Source organism: Glycine max, chromosome 15 (assembly GCF_000004515.6).
Source record: "Glycine max cultivar Williams 82 chromosome 15, Glycine_max_v4.0, whole genome shotgun sequence".
NCBI lineage: Eukaryota > Viridiplantae > Streptophyta > Magnoliopsida > Fabales > Fabaceae > Glycine > Glycine max.
The window spans coordinates 50,601,695-50,627,139 of NC_038251.2; the positions used below are offsets into that span (position 1 = coordinate 50,601,695).

Here is a 25,445-nt window from a genome sequence, read left to right on the forward strand (position 1 = left end):
CATTTGCCCATTTTTCAACTTTGCATATTTAAAATCGATTATTATCTATTTTTTTAGGTGCATGTTAAGGATGAATACCATTGTTGAATCCTTATGTCAAAATCCCAACTTTGGATTCATTGAATGGACTCGTTTATTCATTTATTCCATTATTTAGGGAAGAATACGTTTAACAAGGAGTTCATTATTTAGAGGAGCCATTATTCAGTTCAAACATTCTAAAATGTAGTTATGGTCAAAGATCACGATTCATAAACAATAATCAAAAGCTTTAATATATTAATATAATTACTTTTCACAATAATAAACTTGTAGTTTGGGAATTGAGACCTTGAACACAATAATTTCAATTGTGTAATTCAAAATTTCTCACAATGATTTAAGGCGTGTTATAGATGAAAGCCAATGCAGTTTTACATCATGATATTACATACAATGTTTTACACTTGTGATGTAAAACAAAGATATCAAGAAATTATTAGATAATCCCAGATCACTATGTATTTATGGTTCTAATCCGACCAATCTCTACATGACACAATTGAGTTTTTTTAATTTATAAGAAAGAATTAATAATGCTTAATTATGTGTCATGGGAAAATTAGTTGAAACCATGATATTCTTGAATTATATAATAATTTCTTTGATGTAGCAGGTTCAATGTTAGGAAACCATACCAATCTTTTGATTATGGTAAAGACTAAAGAATAGTACATTGAATAGTGTTTGCCATGGTCATGGATTCCCCCACTTGAATTAATAGGGGAAGGAACTAAAGAAGACTACTATGATCAAAAGATTTGATGGTTGAGCAAGTCAGCAGACCAAAAGAAATCCTCGAAAATGAGAGAAAATGGTGCAATAATGTCAACCATTATAAGCAAGTAAAAGTGGCTGAGGTAGCTAAGGCCAATTGGAGGAAAAGATGTAGCAATGAAGTCCAAAGTAAGTAAGCTCTACAGCATGTTCAACCCACACCATTTGGACCAATAAAAACAGATACCATTAATCATGATGCTTTTACATTGTCCATCCATAGAATACAATACTATAATCCTCTCTATCTTCCCCACCTCCAAAATCACATAAAAAAGTAAGCAATTTTTCATTTGGGAAGAGTTCAATCCAGACCACTAGTGCTTGTAAATAGTTCTTTTAATATTCCAGAGATTGCGAACATGCTTTCGAACCACTAGCAACAAAACATGACCATTGCATGCGTATAGAGAAAATGCGATATTTCTGTTGGATCAAAAGTAGCTTCAGAATGTGCATAAACAGTGGAATCCATTCAAAAGTAGCTTGAAAATCTTGTTTTGTTTATACAGGCTGTTCTGTTACATGCTCCTGTCAAAATGACCTTAATGGCTGGCCCATGGATCACATTCTGTATTGAGAACTCTACTTAAACAGTACAAAAATAAAATCATATGAAGGATTGGCATTGGTGATTACAGAAATGTGCTTTATTTTATTTATTTACTTTTGAAGTTTTGATGGTTTTTTTTTAATGTTTTCACTATATATTTAGGCTCCAAGCTTGAGCCAGCAGGCTCAGCACCCAGAAAATTAATTCCTCTCAATGTATCAAATTAATATTAATATTGATATGAGGAATGCATCCTTAAAACTGCTTAAGTAAAGATCTAGGGCATGCTTGTTACTTATTTTTTTAAAACTGTTTTCTGTTCCTAAAACAAAAGAACAAAGAAAACTTGTTTGATAAAAGTAGTTTTTGAAAACTGTTTTAAAAAATAACATCTCTTCAATTTTTAAAATAAAAAACTAGAACATCTCTAAGTTGTTTTGTTTTTTTACTTTCAGTTTCTATTACTCGTATTTTTCTTTGCACTTCAACATCTTCCCTCACTCTTACTCTCTATAAATTAGTTTTTGAAAATAGTTTCAAAAAACTAGGAAACAAAAACACAATCAATCACACCCTTTATCTTAAGCTGAAACAAGCTATCTAGATTCTGAACAACAGCAGTACTTTAGAGCCGAAAATACATAGCTTGCAGTTGTTATACTCTTTTTGAGCGTATTATGTGTTCATGAAAGTGTACCACTTAAAAAAATGTACTCATGCCTTTTTAAATTGTATCACTGTATCACAAGAGACCAACCCTTCAAGCTGTAACTGTTAATTGGTTAGTGTAAAACATGACAGCAATTTTCAGTAAAAGTATGCTGATTATCTAATGAACCAAAAACATAATGAAATAACAAAATCACATTGAGATTTCAAAATTATGATAAAAAAAGGTTCCTACATTCTTACCATACATGTATAATATGTACTGCGGCTTTGAGTTCCCTTCTCAAAGCAATGATTCTGATAAACATGGATGCTCCAAGTACAATTGTAAACACAGAGGTTCACTACTCATTGACTTGATAGGGGTTATAAGTGGAGGCTGCTGCCATTGTTTTGTGTCAGTAGGGATCCACAAGTCTGCTTCCTTGCTTGTACCAGTCTCAGGAAGGGATCGAAAGTAACCAGTTATCTCCCACCAGCAATCTGTTAGGAGAGGAAAGAAACTGTTTAAACCTATGTTTCAGTCTATACACACCAAAGGACAAAATTCAGCATGAGGGTTACACTTAATATATCAAAGAAGTTACAAAACACCTCCACTTGATTCAAAACTAGCAATCTATATGATTATGAACTGAAATTGATGATAAGATAATGGTATGCCAGTGAGCAGATGATTTTGTGAATGTGTCCACACATACATGACACTTGTTCACACACAACAAAAAAGGGATAATTGCAAGTTTACAATAAAAAGAGCACAGCATTAAAAAGAAAAGAAAAGGCGAAATTGTATTTCCAGTCTCTGTTATGATTAATGTGCAATTTTGGTTCTCAATAATATCTTGCAACAATGAAATCCCCTTATTTTTCTAATTAAAAATAAATAAACTCAAGTCTGTCTGTGAATCTGCTATCCATTTCCACAGAAGTTAGTGACATTGCCAACAATTTACATACATGGAAGATGCTTTATTGTGTTGGCATCTTAATGGACATACTGATAACTTCAATCTATTTAAATTACTCAACAAGTCAATAAAATAGATTAAATAAAAAATGGTGAATTTAAGTAGATTAAAGTCATCAGTAGGTACATTAAAGTGCTATACTCAGTAAAGTGTTTTGCTACACTGGTAAATCATCGGTCATGTGACTAACTTCTGTTATTAATTGGATTAGAGTTATACTGACACGGAGACTTGCATTTTTTAATTAGGAAAATTAAGGGATTTGATTGTTGTAAAAATTATTGGGAGACAAAAATCATGTCATTCATAGTAGAGGGACCAAAAGTGCAATTAAGTCAAAGGAAAACAAGAAGCAGATCAAAAGAGAAACAGAAATCTTTGCAGCAAGCATGATTATATTAGCATTTACCAGGAGGAAGCCCTTTAGAAAGAGATTCTGAGTTTGACAGTTTGATGAGAAATGATCTGAGAGAGAACTCAAGATCAACCTCTTCCACCTCTGAACTATAAGTTTGGTTCATTGCAAGCTTGAATACAAATTTCTCCAGTGGAACATTGTCAGCATTGAAGAAAATAACAGCTACTCTCTCCACCATTCCCTAGTAAATGGAAGGTAAGGGATAAAAATCATCATGCCAAAAGAAAGCAGTTGCAAGGAAAGTGGTATATGACTGGATACTGGACCTTCAGTCAACTAATGACTTATTTAAATCTTTTGCAAAAGAATTAGCCTACATCACATATCTTTCATCACAACGTGTAATTATTTAATGAATCCGGCTGAAAACAAATAGTGTTTTTTTTTTATAAATTTTTTGGTACAAAGTGTTTGGGCTATGTTGTCATTATTGTGTTATGAGCTGCATATTTGATGTCATATTTATACCTTGAACATGATCAATCGATGGAGTAAAACTAATTAGGAGGTAACTAGAAGCTAACTTACCACCTAATCACTAGCTAATTGACACAATTACAATTGACCAAGTGCTAATAATCTAAACATGAACCCCCTGTCCGGTACAGAGGGGAAGAAGAAACTGAGTTTTTAATTTAAGAGAAAATAAAAGAAAATAAAATTGTGAAATTTTGTTTCTAAAAGTCAACTTTTTTTTTTTTTTTTCATTTTCTCTTCAACCAAACAAAAGAAAATGCATTGTTATATTTTCTTATATTTTCTCTGCTCTCTATTTTCTCTCGTCATCCAAACATACTAGAATGCTTATGTTTTAACAAAACATTTCACTCAGCCTAAATTTTAAAGAAAAAAAAGGCTATATATCTCCTATGCAGTCTTATAGAAGATGACATGAAACACAGTTCTCAATAACGATGACAAATGAAACATGAGAAATGTAATATATCAAAACCTGCAATTGATTCTTTTATAAATAAGCATTGTAAGTAAAAGCATAGATTCTCAATAATGATGCTAAATTAGGCATCATAACATATACTAGTTGATCCAGTGATGATCTAATGGTAAAATAGTCACCAGCTTATATGATAAGCACTTTTTTTTCCTTCTTAGTAAAGACTTTGTAGATATGTAAGTGGGGGCGAGAGAAGCTCAAAGTACGAACCTCCATATAACTACAAGCTATTAATTTATAATTTGCAAGTCCTAAACCTCTAAATCTATTAATGGATTTTATATTTACTATAAAGAAAACCTTGCATTGCCATCTCCAAACAACATGCACAAGATACACCCATTTGTGTTATTTCATGAATCATGATCATACATGACATTGGTAGTAGCGACCAATATTTGATTGTTCAAATCCAAAGCAAGCAATCCACAAGGCAACAACTACTCACAAAAGATTGAGTATTAAAAAGAAAGAAAGAAAAATTTTCAAATTACCAAAGAATACCAACCTTTTGTATAAAGGGTAGAAGCCCTGAAACAGTGGCATGTATGTAATATCTAAGCTGAGGATGGCTAGCCGTTTGAACCACCACATTCATATACCTTCTCCGCTCAAAGGCACCTTTTCCACACCCACAAAATTAATTCCAATCAATTTACACTATTTAATTGCCAATAGAAGTGCATTGTGCAGTCAAAATCATTGTTTTTCATTTTGCCACAAACGAAACATCAAAAGACAAGAAGTAAAAAAAAAAATGTATGCAAGAACCAACCAACCAGAAGGATAAACTCCTTTGAGAAAAACAACAGCAGTAATAGCCACCTCCAAAAATTCAACCAGAATCCTAGCTATTTGGTCTGCAAATTTACACACAGAATCATAGTAACTCCAAACTACATAGTACATACCCATATATATATATATATAAAATAATTAAAAATAAAAACTTTAATTGGTTAATTTCACACCTTGTGGAGTTCGATTCTGTCTTCGCTCCATCATCTTCATTTCTCCACATTCAAATTCAGTTCCCCAACACACTCCAATTGAAGGAAACAAACAACCCCTTTTCCCGGAAAGACCGTGAAAGCTATCAAAAATATAAAATTGCCACTGACCCGACCCGAATTTAATTCGGATCACATAGCCTCTCAACGGGTCGTTTTATGACCCGACTCTTCGTTTCTTTCTTCTTTTGTAAAATTCTCCTCCTTGACTCTGTCACTGCCACCAACTACGAGATTTTGATTTTCCATTGACGCGTGAAATGGCTGGTGAGATTTTCAATTTCCCTCTTTTTCTGCGTTTTCCGAGAGAATTGGATTTTCGATTAGGGTTTTGCTGAGTCGTTTCGTTGGGTTTTGATATTGGCTCCGAAATTTGAAATTGGAAGGGAAAAGCAACGAAAAGAAGGGAGGAAGAAGAGGGAGAGCGTGCGTGGTGGTTTTGGGAGACATTGGACGAAGCCCTCGAATGCAGTACCACGCTCTTTCACTCGCCAATCAGGTTTTTCTTTTTACTTTTTTTCAATTTCTATAATTTCCTTTAATTTTAGCTTAATTTGATTTGACTATCCTTTTTTTTTTCATTTTTTTCTTATGTTGGAATTCATGTGAGTATTTGCAGTTAGTTGTAAGTTTGCCAGGACATGGATCATGGCATAAGTAACAGTAGTTAGTGGCTTTTGAATAATTCTTCTTTTTCTAGCTTTGATTTGAGAAAAGTCGTGAATGGTGTTGAATTTTTATTTATTTATTTATTTTTTATTATGTTTGGATGTAGGATCATACCAAAATTCTGATGTCTGGGTTTCTGCACTGGGTGTAAATGTGTAATAGATGTTCTCTTTTTATGAACATGATTCTTAAATTTTAATGCAGACTTGATCAGGTTATGTGTTTCAAGTTTTTGTGCAATCAATTGAGAGCTCTTGACCTGGTAGCTGTTGCTGTTAGATGTTTCTGAGACCCATTTGATGCTCATAATTTCATTTTTTTCCTTTTCTTTTTCTGTAATTTAATGTTTGGGAAGTGCATGATGTTGTTACATATGGTCTCGAGTATTAATTTAATCACAGTGGCTAACTGGTTATTTGTTTTCTGGAACCTTGCTGGTTTAGCCATGCAGTAGTGATGTTGTTAAATATGTGTGTATAATATTGTTTGGAATTTCGATTTCCTCAACTGGAAATAAATGGCCGTTCTTTCCCTTGTAGGCATGATCAGTAGGTATTTTGCACATTTAATCATGATTCATGAGCTCCTTGTAACGTTTAAACATTTTAAATATTTATTTTATTTGTACTGTTCGTTGATTTACTGGCTCTTCTATGTGGCATTGCAGGCTTCCCTGGAGGTTGACATTGTTGCATATGGAGGTACTGTTTCTGATTTCAAGTTGTTTATAATGAATCATTAGAGTTCTGTTTTTATTAGTATGGTAATTCATGGAGTTAGGTACTAATTTTTTGTGCAGCATGAGTAAATTTTCTTGTTTAATAACGATTTCTAACAGGTTCAGAGCCCCATACTGCACTTCTTGCCAACCCATCTATTCATATTTACATAATGGTATCAATGTTGACTAATACTAATCTTTTCTGGACAAGTTATCCTCATATTTTACTAAAGTTGATGTAGAGTTGGAACTTTCTCAAATTTTCAGAAGCAGTGGTTAACAGCCAGTCAAAGCTTACCAAAGATACTTCGACCAATAATGCTATTGTTGAAGCCATTGGTTCAATTTTGCATGCTTCTTTGGTTCCTTTGTGTAAAAATACCATCTCCTGATATTTTTATTGTCCAGGTTAGCCTTTTAGGGTTTCTTCCTATTTTTCTCCCTCAACATTTAAGCTTACATTTTTGGTTTACTTGATAGATTCAATGCTCTGTGTTCTTACGAAGTTAGACATAATGTTGGAAAACTTGTACCTGTAAAATTGATTGTTGTTTTGCTAAATAGATAATAAAACTATCTTTGCCAAGTAGTTTGTGTTATGTCAGTTTGAGCTACTAGAGAAATTTTGTAGTGCCTAACTTCAGTATCTTTTTTTCATAGATGATGTTAGGAACTCTACACTTAGGGATATGTTATTAACTAATATCTGGTTATGTTAATTGTGTAATGAATCATTGATAAACAAAGCAAAATGATCATTGACCAGAGACGATGACAAGTTTAATTTCATAGTATTTTGCATCATTTATCTCATTCCTTTGTCTGTACAGAATCCTCCTTCAGTTCCAACCCTGGTGGCTGTAAAATGGGCTAGCTGGTTGAGAAATTCATCTTTTGTTATAGATTGGCATAATTTTGGGTATACTCTACTTGCACTGTCATTGGGGAGAAATAGTCATTTTGTCTCCTTATATAAATGGTACTAGTTTAGCATTTTTTAAATTTTACTTGAGGGTTTTCTTTTTGGTCTGTAATGGCTTTTCTTTTTTCAAGGTTGCTGCTAATGTGATTATTTTTCTTGGCTCCCATTAGGTTTGAGAAGCATTATGGAAAAATGGCTGATGCTTCTCTCTGTGTAACAAAAGCAATGCAGCATGAATTGGCTCAAAACTGGGGAATAAAGTAAGAGAGTCAACTCAAAGTTATAAAATATTGTTTAACATAAAATTGTTGCTGTGATCTATGAAGAAATTTGATGTTTATTTTTTAATTCTTAATTTTATAGTGCTACAGTTTTGTATGATCAGCCTCCTGACATCTTTCATCCAGCTTCACTGGAGGAGAGGCATAAGGTGATCTAGTTTAGTTGTTGAGTAACTCTGGTTATTATTACTTACCAAGCATTCTTAGAGATTTTCATATATAATATAGATATTTTACAGTTATTTTGCAGATTAAATGAGGACTTGTTTCGGTCTCTTGGTGTCAGAGATTGTGTTAGTAATGGTAAGATAGGTTTTACAATCCAGATATATATCAATCTTAGTCATTAGCTCATTTTTTTGTTAATGTGCTTGCTTCTTACAGGAAATTCATTGGTTGCTAGCTGTCACCAAAACGAGACTCTGTTTGCAACTGAGGTTGGTTCAAACATATATTTGAAGCCAAATCGACCAGCACTTGTTGTAAGCAGTACGAGCTGGTATGTTTATCCTATCATGAATTGCCTCTTTTGGTAACATTAAAATGGCTTTTATGCTATATATATATATATATATATATATATATATATATATATTATCTTTGCCGATAAAAAAAAAGGCTTTTATGCATGTTTTGATTTTCAGGAGTTTTTGTTTTTTCTTTATTGGAAACCTTGGTACAATACAGCTTTTTATCCTTTTAAAATATACAGTTTCTTTTTTCCTGCATATTATGAAGTTAGTCAGGTGGACCTTCAGCGAGAAAAATGATCTTGACTTATATTGGTGGGCTACTTAGCCAAACTTGAATGGTTTATTTGTATGACCTGTGCCACTTTTAGGACACCGGATGAAGATTTTGGCATTCTCTTAGAAGCTGCTGTAATGTATGATAGACGTGTTGCTGCCATATTAGGTGAAGATGATTCAGTAGATGAGGAGGTCATTTGGAAAGAAATATCTGATGGAAAACAATGTTTATATCCCAGATTGTTATTCATCATAACTGGTATAATTTTTGTTTTTTCATTCTGAATTATTGGAAATCATATGGAATTTTCTAATGAGGGATCTTCATTGATGAAGGCAAAGGCCCAGAAAAAGAGAAGTATGAGGTAAAAATAAAGAGAATGAAACTTAAACGTGTGGCATTTCGTACCATGTGGCTGTCAGCTGATGATTATCCATTACTGCTAGGTATTTTGTTTGTTCCTTCTTTAAAATAGATTTTGGACTCTGGTGAAATTCTTGATTTAACAGTTTTGGGTAATTTCAGGATCAGCTGATCTAGGTGTTTGTCTGCATACTTCATCATCAGGATTAGACCTTCCAATGAAGGTATCCATTATTATATGTCAGTGTTAACCAAAGATGTGCCGTTAGCAATGTCTTTTCATGGTTATATTGATGACTTGATTAACCTCCCTGTGAATAAACTGCTGTTTCATATCATTTAAGCCGCATTGCACTCATAAGGCATCAAACTGTGATATGTTGATTAAGTGAGTTCTCCTATAAAATTATTGAAATCATCCAACTACATCTTCATATAACTTAAATGCTTCATTAGAATATATCTCCTTCTGTTCAGTCTAATATTAGTTCTCTGTCATAAAAATATTTTCTGAGCTAGTTCTTGTATGCATGTTCTTGCTAATTTAGTTCATTTTTTGTTGAATGGGTTAAGGCTTCTCATATTTCTTAAGGTGTTTGAGCTTTCCATTTTCAGTTAATTCTGCACCATGGGATAGGTTCAAGTTAGATCTTGGTTTGAGTCTCTCATGGCTCTTCTTTATGTATGATATTAAATACTAGCTCTTTGTCTTAATTAATGTCTTGAACTTTGTATTGGATATTTTGATACCTAAACCTTAGGTTTTTCTTTGTGATGATGTCAGCTTTACATTGAGTATATTTCACTTTGAAAGTATTTTTTTTTAAAAAAACAACTATTGAGTGTTGAATCTTATTAATTTTCACTTTCAGTTTATTTATTTATTTTTGCTTTAACTGTACTAGGTTGTGGATATGTTTGGCTGTGGACTGCCTGTTTGTGCTGTTTCATACTCTTGGTAAGCTATGTACATTCTTGGAAAATTGTTTGTGACTTGTTCTGAAGTTGAAAAAAGTTGTTCTTTCCATTTATGGGTCAAAGTTTTTACCTTCTTGAAGCATTAGGGAACTGGTTAGAGTTGACAAAAATGGTCTTCTCTTCTCTTCTTCTTCAGAGCTAGCTGATGAACTTCTGGTAAGTAATGATTAAAAGCTTTAACTCCCTTATTTGAATGTGGATTACATTTTTAAGATTGTTTTGTTTGTTAAAAACTTGAGCTAAGAGCATACTAATTTGGTGCCCTGAATCCACACAGCTTCTCTTCAAGGGATTTCCTGATGACTGTGATGCTTTGAAGGTCCTCAAATATGGTGCATTAGAAACTGGTTCTTCATCAAGGTGGGCTACTGAATGGGAAGAACATGCAAAGCCGCTGATAACTGAGGCAAGTTCATTCTTCTATTCTATGCACTATGTCATTATCAGGTCATCTACTCTTGTGGTAGTTGACTTTTTGTGTCTCAGTGATCAGTTCTTGATTTATAGGAATAGACAAAATCTTGAATAGACAGAATCTTCAGATTCTTTTTTTTTTCTATGCACAGCTAGCAGTGGATATTCGTTTCATTACTTTAGGGACTTCAATTGTTTAGTTACCTTTTTAAATAGAAGACTATCTCCTATTTTTTAGACCTAGACTAGTGTACAGCTGTTTTCCTAGTTTCCTATTTATACCACCACCTGTAATTGGGGAAAAATGCAATATTTTTCTACATTTCTATTTGATACAAGCTGTTAACAATTGGTCCTACTCTTGCAGACCTAAAATAAGAGCATATGAATTTGCAGGTTATATCAAGATTTTGACACACTGTTGGTTCTTAGAAGACATCTTTAACTTCTCTAACAGTATTGGATCGAGCTGTTGGCCTGATCCAGTGGAGAGTTAACTAGTACTATGTGCCTGATTGCATAAAAATTTGATGAAGTTTTGGCAATTTCCAAGGCAGAGTTACCTTGTACAGAATAGTTATGCAGCAGGGTTTCCAACATATGTCTGTTGTTGACTTGCTGTGTATGAAGTTTGCAATAGGTGTTCTCTGTAAAAATTGGCTTTATGATTTAGGATTTCATTTTCTTTGAATGTGACTTGATTCTTGGTCCATATGTTTCGATGAAAGTGAGGTTATTATACTAAAGCTTCTAGATAAGATTTTTCTGGTGAACTTAGAGTTCAGTTTGATACCATGCTAGTTATACAAGCTTAGGACAACTCTCCCAAAATCTAATTAACGAAGGGGAAGCTAAGATGCAACTTAATAAAGAGAGAAAGAAAAACCATTTGCAGTGTAACATTAAGATTGAGAAACTACGATTAATATCATGTAACATCAAGATTGAGAAAATATAAACAAAAATTAGGAAAAGAAAAAAGAAATTATACTCTATTTGTTTATAAGATAACTAACTTATTGACTTATCAAAGTCTGTCCTCAAACTCAAAGAAAGGCCTCATTTCTACATCAAAGCTTTTCTTCCTTCTTATCTTCGCAACAAGAGCAGCAGCAGGAGTGCCAGGTTCTAGTGGATCAGATGGCACCATATCCCAATGGTCAAATACTAACTGGGGGAAAGCCTTTCTCCCAGTTTTAGCCCTTAGTGATTCATTGAATTTAGATGACTCAATAACAGGAAAATATGCCTTGACATTGTAAAGTGGGGTGCCAGGCCTCTGGCTTTCCTCAAACACATGCCCTCTTTTCTGGTTAAGAACACTGTATACACCACCAAGAGCCTGTTCAGGTGCCTGTATTTCCACCAGATACACAGGTTCAAGAAGTCTTGGTTTTGCTGTCAGCATGGCTGCATAGCAGGCTCTTCTAGCAGTTGAAATGATCTGACCACCTCTCTGTGAATGGCATCAGCATGAAGAATCACATCACAAATCTTGAAGCACACCCCTCACATTTTCTCACCAGCCATTGGACCTCCAGTTGATGCTCCCTCAAACCCAGCAACAACTGAGTCTTTGATTTCATTGAGGTACTGTATGCCCTTGCAAGTATCCACCACCATGTTGGGTCCTTTACCATCGGGGCCAAGGCCAGATCCTTGTCCCAACCAAGCTCTTCTGACAATATTTTAGACCTATTTTTGGGGTCAACCCCTGGTCCAATCTTTTCATCATCAATAGCCTCTGCAAGTCCAGCCTCCATGGGCCTTGCTTCCATGTACAGACGGTTGTGTTTGTTAGGTGACTTGCTCATCACTGTATGGCAAGACCTCTCTAAAACAGTCTCACGGAAAGAGAGAATAGGATCAGATATTGAAATCTCTGCTCCATTCATAAAATCATCCTGCAAGTCCTTCAAGCAGATTTCAAGATGAAGCTTACCAGCAGCAGATATTATATGCTCTCCTGTCTCTGGCAGTGTGCAGACCACCATAGGGTTTGACTTTGCTAAACGTTTTAGGCCCTCCTCAAGTTTAGGAAGATCAGATGGAACCCTGGTTGTAACAGCAACACTTACCACTGGAGAGACAGAAAACTTCATAGCTCGAATGGGGTGTGCATCAACTTCTTTCTCGTTTGTCAATGTAGCATTATTGGTGATGAAGTGGTCCAAACCCACCATAGCTACTGTGTTGCCACAAAGCACCTCCTCAACTGTTTCTTGTTTCTTTCCCATCCAGATTACAGTTCACCGAACACTTTTAACATACAAGTCCTTTTTCTCCCCTGGGACATAGTTTGGTCCCATGATTCTGACCTTCAAACCAGTTGAAACCTTGCCAGAGAATACACGGCCAAAAGAAAAAAATCTACCTTTATCAGATGCTGGAATCATCTTTGAGACATAGAGCATCAGAGGACCTTCAGGATCACAGTTTCTGATAGCAGTAGCATATTGATCATCAAGGGGACCCTCATACAAATTCTCCACACGATACTGCTGAGCCCTGGCAGGAGAGGGAAGGTGATATATCATCATCTCCAGAAGGGCGCTGCTTGCCGGTGCCCAACTCTGCATAACATGCTTCATCAAAGCCTTTCCTGTCAACTCCTTTTCCTCTGACTTCAAGTTTACCCCGGTGTGCTTGTTAGTCCACTTTCTGGTAGCAGAGTCAAAGAAATTCTCACCCCAAAGCCTACTCATCATCTTTGCCTCATCAACTCCAAACTTGGAAGCATACATCTCGGCAAAGTTGGTGAGTGTAAAGCCCCATCCATGCAAGCCAGCAAAAAAACCTATCCATCTTGTTAACAACCAAAACAGGCTTAACCCTTTCTCCAAGGGCCTGTCTCAGTACAGTTTCTGTCTGGACACGGACACCCTCAACACAATCCACCACAACAAGTGCTCCATCAGTGACGTGAAGTGCAGCTGTGACCTCAGATGAGAAGTCCACATGCCCCGGCGAGTCAATGAGATTTATGAGGAAATCATTCTCTTTGCAGTCTCCCTTGAAACTCTTCAAATCACCCTCTTGCATCTTATAGTAGAGAGAGATGCCAATGGACTTGATAGTGATTCCACGCTCAGCTTCATATTGAAGAGTATCTGTCATCCTCACATCTCCTGCAGTCTCTTGTGCTATGATACCAGCAGCAGCCACAAGAGAATCTATCAGTGTGGATTTTCCTGCATTCCCAAAGCTAGTTAGATAAAACTCTGTACTGGTACTACAAAGTAAACAAAACAATGATGCAGTACGTGATATGAAGTAAAACTTGACATCAACACAAAAAAGTATATTAACATACCATGTTCAACATGAGCAATAACAGACATGTTCCTATTGTTGTGATTGCGATCCATAATCTGCCGGAGTTCATCAACTGTGAACTTCACCTGCACATGATGACCACTTTGTCTTAGCATCCCATAAGGAGAAAAATATTAAAAGGAAAACAATGTTGTTAATGGCGGATGGCGCATAGCGGAAAATGGCGGATGTCATGGTGGACAAAAAAAAAAATACATATATATAAACTCATTGAAATTGAAAAAAACAAAGGATTGCATTCAAATAAACTAAAAAAGTTTCATGAGTCCATACAATAATCAAGTATCAACACCAAATAAACTCATTAAAGAGTTCAAAATAAGAAAATGATAAAAACATAATGCAAGGTTGTGGTGTCAAACAGAAAAAAAAAAATAAAAAAAGGGACTGTCGAAAGTAAAAAGAGGGTGTCAAATAGAAAAAGGGAAAAAAAAGCTGCAGACAGAAAAAAGGGTGTCAAACAGCAAAAACATATCCAAAAAAAAAGCTTCAAGATGCCCACCAGAGTTGGATCACGATGTTCGCGTTTGGGTCGTCGCCTCCGTGCTCGTCGCCGCCGTTCTCGCCGTGGGTCGTCGCTGCTGTGCTCGTTGCTGCCGTTCATGCCGTGGGTCGTCGCTGCTGGCAGCTGTGTGCAGCGGGTCACGTGTGGCTGTTGTCGTGGTTGGTTGCAGGGGCCACACCTGGGTTCCGAGGTCGCGCTTTGTGTTGGAGCTTGGAGGGGTCGTGGTTTGCTGTTGCAGCTGCATTCTGAAAGCTTGGAGGGGTCGTGCTTTTCATTAAGTTACCGGGTAGGGTTGGGTCGGGTCAGCCTAACTCCTACCGCAACAAAAAAAAAAAAATTTCCGCCATATCCGCCATGGCACCGTCATCTTCAACCCGCCACGCCATCGCTATTTGGTGGCGTTTTTTAAAAAATCCGCTACGCAACTCCGTCATGGCGCTGCCATGGCCGCTATTTAACAACACTGAAGGAAAAAAAGAAAAGCCATGTCAACTCACCATCCTGATAGGTCGTTAATTCCTTCAAACACTGGCTGACTGTGAAAACATTAATAATATGATTAATGAACACGAAAAGAAATATAGCTTCTTTCATAGGAAGTTACATAACCACTTTCCCATACTACATGATGGAACAATTTTTTATTCATAAAACAACCGAAGTTAAGCAAAGTCAAAACATGATGAAAATATCATATTGATTCATTGATAAAAATCTCGGAGTAGAACTAGAAGCTACGTAGGTGGGTGAGAAAGAGGCATAAAACAATGAAAATATCACACCAAACTAAACACTCAGTGCAGGCAATGGGTTTGAGAGAGAGGTGGTGGCAGACTGGCAGTGAGTTAGAGACCAACAGTTGACATTTATTTATAGGTGGGACAACTGCATTTTTTACTTGTAGGTAGGGATGGGAATAGGTCAGGCCGGTCTACAAGGGCCTACATAAAGCCTGACCTCAACTGACCTATTTAATTAAAAGGTTAGATTCAGGTTTTTTAAAAGCCTATTAAATTAAAAAGCCTGATAAGCCTGATAGGCCGGCCTATATATATATATATATATATATATATATATATATATATATATATATATATATATATATATATATTATTGTTTGGTACCAATTTATACTTATATTATTTTTTGGGTACAATTAATTTTTTTTTGAAACCAGCAGATTTTGATTACACATTACTGCTTCATAGCTTCCATTCCTATAATCAAGTAAGACTTTAATTACAATTTAGGTGTGAATCATGTGTCCTTTTATATTACTCATTATTTTTATTGGCTTTCTTATTCTGGTTAACGTTTCCTTTTCCATTAACTTTCCTATTACGTTCCTACCCCAAAACAAACAAATATAAAAAGGCTTTTAAAAAGGCTACCAGGCCAGACTAGGCTTTTAAAAAGGTCAGGCCGAACCAAAATAAAAGCCTTTGATAGGCTATAGACCAGACTCAGGCCTCAAAAATTCATCGTAGACTAGGCTCAGACCTTTTAAAGTCTGATCTGACCTATTCCCACCCCTACTTGCAGGGAAACAAAAGAAAATAGAGATAAAGGATAAACGTATTTTAGCCCAGGGCAAATCTAGTATGGGTTATGATTATAAATTTTTTGGCCCCCTTAGTTTTATAAATTGACCATTTTTGTTCCCCTTTAGATTATTAATAAATAATTGTGATTAATAGAGTTATTAAGTTAATTATAAATCATTAATTATTAAATCTTTAATAAAAACTTTTTAATCCTAATCTTCCATAGCATCATGCTCCTCTCCTCCTCCATAAACACTTCTCTCACCTCCACCATCACACACAATTTCACTGGTAGTGACACCACATTAGGACTAATAAACACTTTTGAGCTTCATCCAACTTTAAAACTAGTTTTGTCCCCGAAGAATTTTCCTATTTTTTACAATATTAATAAAAAGAAACAAGAATTTTATTTATTGATTCAATCAATTAGAATTATAGAATAACTATAATATAATTTAAATTAATTAATTAATATTTACTAAATAATGATACTAGGATTGCTGATAATTTAAACTTTAATAAAAAATTAAATTTATAATGTATTCAACTTAAGTAATATTGATTTGAACTTAAATTGATAACAAACATATACTTTGATATGAGTAAGAAAGGTTTTATATTTGAGTTTTGTGGAAGGACAAAATATGATTGTATGAGAAAATTATACTAAAAATTATCAGGTTTCCTAACAGAGATGAGTCATGCTTCGTACCAATATCATGAGGAGAAAAAATACATTTTGATTTGAAATATTTAATAACACTAATATTTTTTATTCAAATTTGTAGTGGATTCAAATAAAGAAATCTTGCATGATTTGACAAAAAGAATGCAATATTGTGACAAAAAAAAATCACGATATTACAACACAGTTTTGTAAATAAAACCTGATTTAGATGATAAATGATTTTAATATTAATTGTTATGATGGAGAGGAGAAAAAAAAATACCTTCTTATTTAAACTTATTTAATTTAATATACATAATAATAAGTCCAATTTTGACATAAATAAATTGAGATTCTGTATGAAATATTATAGCCATATTCCATGATTTTCCTGAAATAAAATTATTTATTTTTTATAATAAATAAAATGTTACATAAATAAAATGATTCTACAATATATTCAGTAATTATACATGCAACTCTCTTCTGCTAAAATTCTTAAACTTTCAGGTTGGTTCTCAATTTTTTAAAATTAAAATCATTAAATTATTTTAAATTTATTTTCGCTCAAATTTATTTATAAAATATCATAAGTTATATATAAATGCAAATCATGTATCAAAATAAAAATTCTTAGACTTTCTATTTATCTTGGGCAATGTAGAGGCCAAAATCTAATATGCAGTACTAGTTTAATCATATATCATCATATATTATATGTTTAATTTATCGCAACTATCTTACAAATATTATTAATATTGATTTTTTATTATAAAAATATTTTATATTATTAGTACATAACCATTAATCTCATACTATTTTTTTATCGCATTGTGTTCTTATGCATAAACTTTAAAATTATTAGTGCTTGTTTCTTACTAAAATTAACCCATAGCATATCATTATGATTGTTGTACTAGCATGATCACAACTCACAAGGAAGAATCTAAAACTAAATTTTGTTTCCTTTCTAATTGTTTAAAAGTATATTTTCTAATAAATAACAATTTATAAAAAAATATTTACTCCTTTTACACATAAAATTAAAACTAAATTTATTTTAAATTTAAATAATAATAATTTTAACCATTATCATAATAACAAAAAATACACAATTATACATAAAAAACACACACACAATTAGTTTTAAATTATTTTACACTAATCATCACATTAAAAATTAGATGAATAACAATAAATATAACTAATTTTATGTAATTTTACACTAATTAAGCTTAATTATTATTATAATAATATACACATTTAATTTTACACAATTTTATATGAACTAATTTAAAAACATATATGTATATATCTCATAAATGTCTAGGGCAGGGGGACTAGACCCTTGCCCACCCCCTCTCCATCCATCCCTGAGCATGGACAGTAACTGCTCAATGGGCAACTACGTTAGCCTAATGAACTCAATCGAGAAGTTTGGAAAATTTGCCAAAATGTTGCTACTTTAATAGACAATGGGGCCGATCTCTGATACTTATCTGTCTTTATTCTTGCATTTGTCAAAAATCAGTTTGCTGTCGGTTTCGAATATAACATGATTACATGAGACATGTCCAAATCAGCCAACCATTGTATTTGTAAGGCTTGTAACAAACCTAGAGCTTCACCTTCCAAAACTGAAACACACTGCATGCCTACTCCAAAGAGTCTTAGGCTATGTTTGTTACAACTAAAAGTGTGAGGGGTGAATGTTGAGAGGGATGAATTGTGATGAAATTAAAGAGTGGAGTGGTTTGTTACAGCTGAAAGTGGGATGAAAGAGATGAAATATTGGTGGGTCCATATAGATAGACTTTTATCTCAAATTGAGATGAAATTGGATGAGAGAGAACACGAAAATGAGATGGAGGAAGCTGTGTTTGTTTGTGCTTGTTTATTTTGTTACTCGTATGTGTTTCTCTATTTAAAGCATTGTAGTAACAAGTTCAAAGTGTGCACAACCGAGTTACAAACTTGAAGTATATTAATTTTTGCTCTTCTGTCTCTTCTTCTCTATACGTTTATATCTTGTTGTCCATATGAGCAACTTATTCTTTTCTAAGATGTTATCAAGAACATTATTGATCTTTATGGGTCTGAGGGAGTAAAAACCAAAGTTAGCGAGGAAGAGAAAAATCCAAAAAATTGAGTGAGAGAAAACCCATACAAAAACCTTCAAACATAACCTAGACAAAAAGTTTCAAACACAAAAATGACTTCCAACAGTAGTTCTTTACCTCCACCTCCTATATTTGCAGGTGAAAACTTTCACTTGTGGGCTGTGAAAATGAGAACTTATCTTAGAGCTCGAAGTTTGTGGGATATAGTGGAAAATGGAAGTAACCCAACTCCATTACCTGAAAACTCAACAATAGCTCAAATGAGGAGTCACAATGACGAAGTGGCAAAGCAAGACAAAGCACTTGCCATTGTACAAGCAACACTTCATGATGATATTTTTTTTTTTTTATGAATATCCTAATTTGAGAAGGAGGAGTTCCATGGGATCGTGTGAAAGATAAAAAAGAATGCAATGGCTGAACTTGAGAAGGGAGTTCAAAGGTGTCATGCAACTTAAGGAGGAGCCATTTTAGAATCTAAAGCGTGATTCGAATGGCCCTACAAAAAAATTTGTTGAGAAGATGGACCTCTTTCCTCACAAGAAACCTGAAGAGAGGAAAAAAAACGCTTTTGAAGTCAAATTTCATAGAAAAATATAATGATGTTGCAAGCCAAAAATGGATTAAAAAAGTTGCAAACATTGTTGTTTCAAATGATATAATTTCTGTTAAGCGAGGAGATGCAAATTCTTGTCTACTTGACGGTGATCCTCCATACATGTGAGATCAAGACTAAGGTTTGGAAGAAAAATCTCAAGGAGGAGTGTTGGCAGTTGAGATTTTTCTGTTTTAAATTAAAATATCTTTGCAGATTTTATGGTTGCTTAAAAATTACTTGTGCTAAAAAAAAGTAACTTGTAGCTGTTAGCTAATGATGCCTAGTTTTAAGTAGCCAAAATTTGCTGTTTATATCACCCAATCATGGACTTGTCAGTTTCTCTATTTGAAGCATTGTTGTAACAAGTTCAAAGTGTGCAAAACCAAGTTACAAACTTGAAATATACTAGATCAGTTTTGCCCCTATCCTCTCTCTTATTCTCTATACGTTTATATCTTGCTGTCCATATGTGCAACTTATGTTTTTCTAACATGGTATCAAGAGCATTATTGATCCTTATGGGTAAGTGAGGGAGTGAAAACTAGAGTTAATGAGGAAGAGAAAAACCCAAGAAACAGAGTAAGAGAACCCATACAAAAAACCTTCAAACAAAACCCGTACAAAAAGTTTCAAACACAAAAGTGGCTTTCAACAGTAGTTCTTTACCTCCAGCTCCGATATTTGCAGGTTCAAAAATTTCACATGTGGGCTACGAAAATGAGAAGTTTTATCAGAGCTCAAAGTTTGTGGGTGTTGCTTTTAGAAAGGTATGAAGAGTAAAGATGAAAGGAACTTAGGGAATATTCTGTAACTGCAGAAGACTTTCTTTATTGATCTCAAAACCAGATTGCTTTTTACAAAGAGATACTAAAATATATATATATAAAACTCCTACGGGGTAGTTGCCTAAAAAATAGAAGATAAAAAAAAAAATAAACTACTGCACGTATAGCATAACACATAGTAATGGTCCTAGAAAATAGCAACAACTTAGAAAATCTGTTTCAAGAGTCAAACAGTCAATACTCCTCCTTGACTCTGGAACAACATACACCAAGCCTCTGCCTCAAGAATTCATATCTAGCTTTAGGAAGCGCCTTTGTTAGGATATCAACACTTTGTTCTTTTGTTGTGCAGTAAATTAATTCCACTTCTCCTTCCTTTTGTGCCTCCCTAAGAAAATAGAACTTTATCTTGAAGTGTTTTATTTTGTCATGAAAAACTGGGTTATTTGAAATTGAAATTGCAGCTTGATTTACAGCATCAGTTGCAGCTACATATTCTGCTTCTGCTGTGGATTGATTCCTGTTTCTTTGAATAACATGAAAAAAATTCCAAAACCAAAGCTAAAAAGATAACCTGAAGTACTTTTCATATCATCAGCACATCTAGCCCAATCAGTGTCAGAATAACCAAGAAGTCTGAAGTTTTTAACATAAAGGTATCTTATTCCAAAATCAACTGTGCCCTTAACATATCTAAGAACTCTTTTCGCTGCCTGAAGATGAATTCTACTAGCACAGTTCATGTACCTTGATAACAAGCTTTCTGCATGCAAGATGTCAGGCCTTGATGCACTTAAATACATTAGGCAACCTATAAGGTTCCTATACAACTTTTCATTCACTTTTTCAGCTCCATCTTCTTTGCAAAACTTCTCCTTTTGATTCATTGGAGTTGCAGCTGGTTTGCACCCTTCCATGTTGAACTTCTTGAGAACTTCATTTGCATATTTTTTTTCTGGCAAATAAATATTTCATTTTGTTTTTGATACACCTGCATACCAAGAAAGAATGTCATCCTTCCAAGGTCTGTCATTTCAAAAGCATCTTTCATTTCTTCCTCGAACTTATCAATATGCTCCCTATTGCTTCCCGAAACCAGTAGATCATCAACATATAGAGATACTACAAGTATTTCACCATCAGTCTTCTTCACATATAAAGTAGATTCACTTAAACTTTTTTTGAAGCCTAAGCTCACCAAGTGTGCATCAATTCTGCTATACCATGACCACGGTGCCTATTTTAAACCATAGAAAGCTTTCCTTAATCGATATACTTTCTCCTCCTGCCCTTGAACAACGAACCCTTTAGGTTGCTCAACGAAAATTTCTTCCTCTAAGTATCCATTGAAGAAGGCTGATTTCACATCCATTTGATGTATAATCCAGCCCTTTTGTGCAGCAAGAGACATAAACATTCTTATGGTTTCTAGCATGGCAACTGGGGCAAAAGTCTCTGAAAAATCAACACCAAACACTTGAGCATATCCTTTAACAACAAGCCTTGCCTTGTATTTGTTTATAGAACCATCTGGATTGAGCTTGGTTCTATAAACCCATTTGACACCAATCGCTTTCTTGTGGTGAGGTCTGTCCACCAGCTCCCATGTTTTATTTTTTTTCAATCAATATAAGCTCCTCCTTCATTGCATTTAATTTATCCATTTCTGATTAGCTGCAGCTTCTTCATATCCCTCAGGCTTCATCACGACAACATTACACCTTTGGTAGATGTCTGAAAGTTATCTGGTTCCTCTGATGGGTTCTTCATCAACATCTTCATTCTCCTTCTGAAACTCAGATCTCTTATCATTTTTCCCGTTCCAACTATCTAACTCCAGAAATTTGACATCCCTGCTGACAGTTACTTTATTGCTTTGTGGTAGGTAGATTCTGTAGGCCTTTAAAGTTGAGCTATAACCTACAAAAATTCCAGGTTCTGCTTTCTTGTCAAGTTTGTCTCTCTTTACTTGAGGTATGTAAGAGAAACATAGGCAGCCAAATGTCTTCAGATTTGTTAGCTTTGGTTTGTAGTCGTGCCATGCTTCAAATGGAGTCTTTTTCTGCAAAGCTTTTGTTGGCAACCTATTCAACAAAAAAATTGTTATGTGTGCAGCCTCTGCCCAAATTTTTTTTGGCAGCCCTTTGTCATGAAGTAAGCACCTTGTCATCTCCATAATTGTTCGGTTTTCCCTTTCCACAACACCATTCTATTGTGGAGTGTATGGTGTTGTCAATTGATGTTCAATGCCTGCATCTACACAAAACTTGTTAAATTTTTCAAAGGTATATTCAGTTCCATTATCGGACCTGATCACCTGCATCTTGCATTCGCTTTGAGTTTCAACCCAAGCTTTAAACTTCATAAAGATGTCAACAACATCATATTTAAACTTCATACAATAAATCCAACACATTCTTGAATAATCATCAATGAATGCAATATAATATTTACTGTCATTCAATGATGGTGTTTTCATGGGTCCTCCCATCTGTATGTACTAACTGCAGCTTTTGTGTAGCTCTCCAAGTCTTGTTTTGTTGAAAAGAAAGTCTAGTTTGCTTTCCATATTGGCAAACAACACATTTTGGAGGTAAATCTTCTAATTCTGGCATGTCTTTCACTATGTTGTTCTTTTTCATGAAAAGTAGTGCAACATGATGAAAGTGCCCCAATCTCTTATGCCAAAGCATTGTACTATCATCCTCTTTGTGTACAGCTGTTTGCTGCTCCTCATTTATCAAGTCCAAGGCAAAACTCTTGCCTTTCATTTGAACTTTGATCATTTTCTAAGTTGTTTGCATCTTTAATCACACAATTTTTGTACTCAAACAGTACCTTATATCCTTTCTCCAGCAGTTGAGTAACACTTAAAAGATTTTGATTAATTTCAGGGACATATAATACATTAGAAATTAATTTCAAACCCGAGTGGCCTTCAATTGCAACCGTTCCCTTTCCTTTTACTGCAATAAGTGCTCTATTTCCAATTTTGACTTTGGAAATAGTTGTCTCGTTCAATTCTTTGAAAAACTCACGATCATAAGTCATGTGGTTTGTGCAACCACTGTCTATAAGCCAACTCTCTGTAGTGGTGTTCGTTGCAAAGAATGATGCTACAAACAGCTGCTCCTCCATAGGCTGATCTTCAGCAGCCTTGGCTTTTCCTTGTTGTTGTTGGGTCTTGCATATTCTTTCCACATGTCCTAATTGACCAAACTTGTGGCATTTTATGTCTGGCCTCCACCAACACTTGTTGTGTGGATGATTATTTTTTTTGCAATAGGGACAAGGTGAAAAGACACGTGTATTGCTGCTTTGGCCATTTTTGTTGCTGCTCTGCTTGTTTTTGTTATTTTTGCCTCCTTTGTAATTCACTGATCTGGCTTGAAAGGCACCCTCAACAGACCTTTCTTGCCTCATAAGCCTTCTTTGTTCTTGTGCTTGTAGTGCATTCAACAATTCTGTCAATGTAATGCTTGACAAATCCCTTGAGTTCTTCAGAGATGCAATTGTAGCTTCAAACTTTTCAGGTATTGTGACTAGAATTTTTTGAACAATTCTAGCGTCTGAAAATTCAGTACCTAAGAGCCTTACATTATTGACTATGCCAAGAAGCCTGTCAGAGTATTCCTTAATCGTTTCTGATTCCTTCATTCTCTGCATCTCAAATCTTGAATAAAATTCAGCACCTGCATGCCTTTAACCTTTTCATTTCCTTCATACTCTTGTTTCAAAAAATCCCAAATCTTATTGGCTGTTTTTAGTGTCATTATTCTGGCTAGAATGGTGGATGAAAATGCTGCAAGCAAAGTTGCTTTTGCTTTTGACTTTCTCTGCTTCCTTTCTTTGTGATTTTTGATTTGAGCAACCGTTGGATTATCCGACAAGGGTTTGACTTTGTACACATCTTCAACAGCTTCCCACAAATCACTTGCATCAAGATAGGCTTCCATTTTAACAACCCAGAGATGATAATTTTTACCATCAAATAACGGAAGTGCAATTGAAATGGATGAACCTTCTGGATTCATTCTGACCAGGTTATGTGTGTTTGTGTTTTGAATGTGGTTGGGCTCTCTCAATCTCTCAGAATAGAGCTCTGATACCAATTTGTTGCTTTTAGAAAGGTATGAAGTAAAGATGAAAGAAACTTAGGGAATATTTTGTAACTGCAGAAGGCTTTCTTTATTGATCTCAAAAGAAAATTGCTTTTTACAAAGAGATACTAAAATATATATATAAAACTCCTACTGGGTAGTTGCCTAGAAAATAGAAGATAAACAAAAAAAAAACAAACTACTGCACGTGTAGCATAACAGATAGTAATGGTCCTAAAAATAGCAACAACTTAAAAAATCTGTTTCAATAGTCAAATAGTTAATAGTGGGATATAGTAGAAAATGGAAGTAACCTGACTCGATCACCTGAAAACACAATAATAGCTCAATTGAGGAGTTACAATGACGAAGTGGTAAAGCAAGACAAAGCACTTGCCATTATACAGGCAACACTACATGATGATATTTTTATGAATATCCAAATTCTTGAGATTGCAAAAGAGGCATGTGATTAGTTGAAGGAGAAGTTCCAAGGGAGTGAAAGATCAAAAAGAATGTAAGGGCTGAACTTGAGAAGGGAGTTTGAAGTTGTGAAGTTGGAAAACATGCCACTCGAGGAGGAGCCATTTTATAATCTAAAGCGTGATTTGAATGACCCTACGAGAAAAGTTGCTGAGAAGATAGACCTCCTTGCTCACAAACAAACTTGAAGAGAAGAAGAAAATCAAGCTTTTGAAGGTAAATTTCATAGAAGAATATAATGATGTTGCAAGCAAAAAATGGATTAAGGAGGCTGCAAGAAAAAAATGGATTAAGAAAGTTGCAAGCATTCTTATTTCAAATGATATAATTTCTGTTAAGCAAGGAGATGCAAATGCTTGTCTACTTGATGGTGATCTTCCATACATGAGAGACCAAGACCAAAGTTTGGAAGAAAAATCTCAAGGAGGAGTATTGACAGTTGAGATTTTAATTTTCTGACATAATAAAAATATCTTTGTAGATTTTATGGTTCCTTGTAAAGTTGCTTAAAGATTACTTGTGCTAAGAAAGAAACAACTTGTAACTGTTAGCTAATCATGCCTAGTTTTAGGTAGCCATAATTTGTTGTTTGTCACCCTATTGGGGACTTGCTAGTTTCTATATTTAAAGCCTTGTTGTAACATATTTAAAGTGTGTAAAACCAAGTTACAAACTTGAAATATATCAGATCAGTTTTGCTCCTCTCCTCTCTCTCTTCTTCTCTATACCGTTTATATCTTGCTGTCCATATATGCTCTTATGCTTTTCTAACATAAACAATAACCACTTTAGCGCGCGCGCATATGCGTATATA

General features: G+C 34.6%; 3 protein-coding genes across 10 annotated transcripts; 1 reads left to right on the forward strand and 2 right to left on the reverse strand.

The window, feature by feature from the left end:
• Nucleotides 1-980: 980 nt before the first annotated feature.
• On the reverse strand, nt 981-5,476 carry LOC100306252 (uncharacterized). 5 transcript variants are annotated; one of them, XM_006596892.4, is made up of 6 exons: nt 5,354-5,476; nt 5,162-5,242; nt 4,891-5,003; nt 3,419-3,608; nt 2,287-2,521; nt 981-1,242 (listed from the first exon to the last, which is right to left on the reverse strand). In XM_006596892.4, exons 1-5 carry the CDS (start codon nt 5,391-5,393, stop codon nt 2,322-2,324), a joined length of 624 nt encoding a protein of 207 aa, XP_006596955.1. In that variant the 5' UTR covers nt 5,394-5,476; the 3' UTR covers nt 981-1,242; nt 2,287-2,321.
• Nucleotides 5,079-11,236, forward strand: LOC100789238 (UDP-glycosyltransferase TURAN). 4 transcript variants are annotated; one of them, XM_006598140.4, is made up of 17 exons: nt 5,079-5,659; nt 5,779-5,891; nt 6,729-6,762; nt 6,900-6,955; nt 7,050-7,190; nt 7,613-7,761; nt 7,875-7,964; nt 8,068-8,134; nt 8,225-8,288; nt 8,370-8,484; nt 8,827-8,993; nt 9,071-9,181; nt 9,261-9,322; nt 10,004-10,056; nt 10,157-10,232; nt 10,354-10,482; nt 10,858-11,236. In XM_006598140.4, exons 1-17 carry the CDS (start codon nt 5,653-5,655, stop codon nt 10,861-10,863), a joined length of 1,440 nt encoding a protein of 479 aa, XP_006598203.1. In that variant the 5' UTR covers nt 5,079-5,652; the 3' UTR covers nt 10,864-11,236. The 4 variants fall into 4 exon arrangements, with proteins under 4 accessions (XP_006598203.1, XP_006598202.1, XP_040865461.1 ...); XM_006598139.4 differs by having other exon boundaries at nt 10,887-11,236; XM_041009527.1 differs by lacking the exon at nt 10,858-11,236 and having other exon boundaries at nt 5,362-5,659; nt 10,140-10,232.
• A 78-nt stretch (nt 11,237-11,314) lies between these two features.
• Nucleotides 11,315-13,947, reverse strand: LOC100787816 (elongation factor 2). Its single transcript, XM_014768073.3, is given in 4 exon segments — nt 11,315-11,942; nt 11,945-12,139; nt 12,142-13,286; nt 13,288-13,947. Coding segments are annotated over 4 exon segments (2,085 nt in total). The 5' UTR covers nt 13,608-13,947; the 3' UTR covers nt 11,315-11,517.
• Between the last annotated feature and the right edge of the window lie 11,498 nt (nt 13,948-25,445).

What these genes read in the sequence shown, in the direction of transcription:
- LOC100789238 (XM_006598139.4), top strand. An exon ending in TTTGTCTCCTTATATAAATG is followed by an intron (nt 7,762 to 7,874) that starts GTACTAGTTTAG and finishes GGCTCCCATTAG; the next exon opens with GTTTGAGAAGCATTATGGAA. An exon ending in AGCTAGCTGATGAACTTCTG is followed by an intron (nt 10,233 to 10,353) that starts GTAAGTAATGAT and finishes GAATCCACACAG; the next exon opens with CTTCTCTTCAAGGGATTTCC.
- LOC100306252 (XM_006596892.4), bottom strand. Translation starts at nt 5,393, where the DNA reads ATGAAGATGATGGAGCGAAGACAGAATCGAACTCCACAAG. An exon ending in ACAGAATCGAACTCCACAAG is followed by an intron (nt 5,243 to 5,353) that starts GTGTGAAATTAA and finishes GTAAATTTGCAG; the next exon opens with ACCAAATAGCTAGGATTCTG. An exon ending in TTCTAAAGGGCTTCCTCCTG is followed by an intron (nt 2,522 to 3,418) that starts GTAAATGCTAAT and finishes CTCTCCTAACAG; the next exon opens with ATTGCTGGTGGGAGATAACT.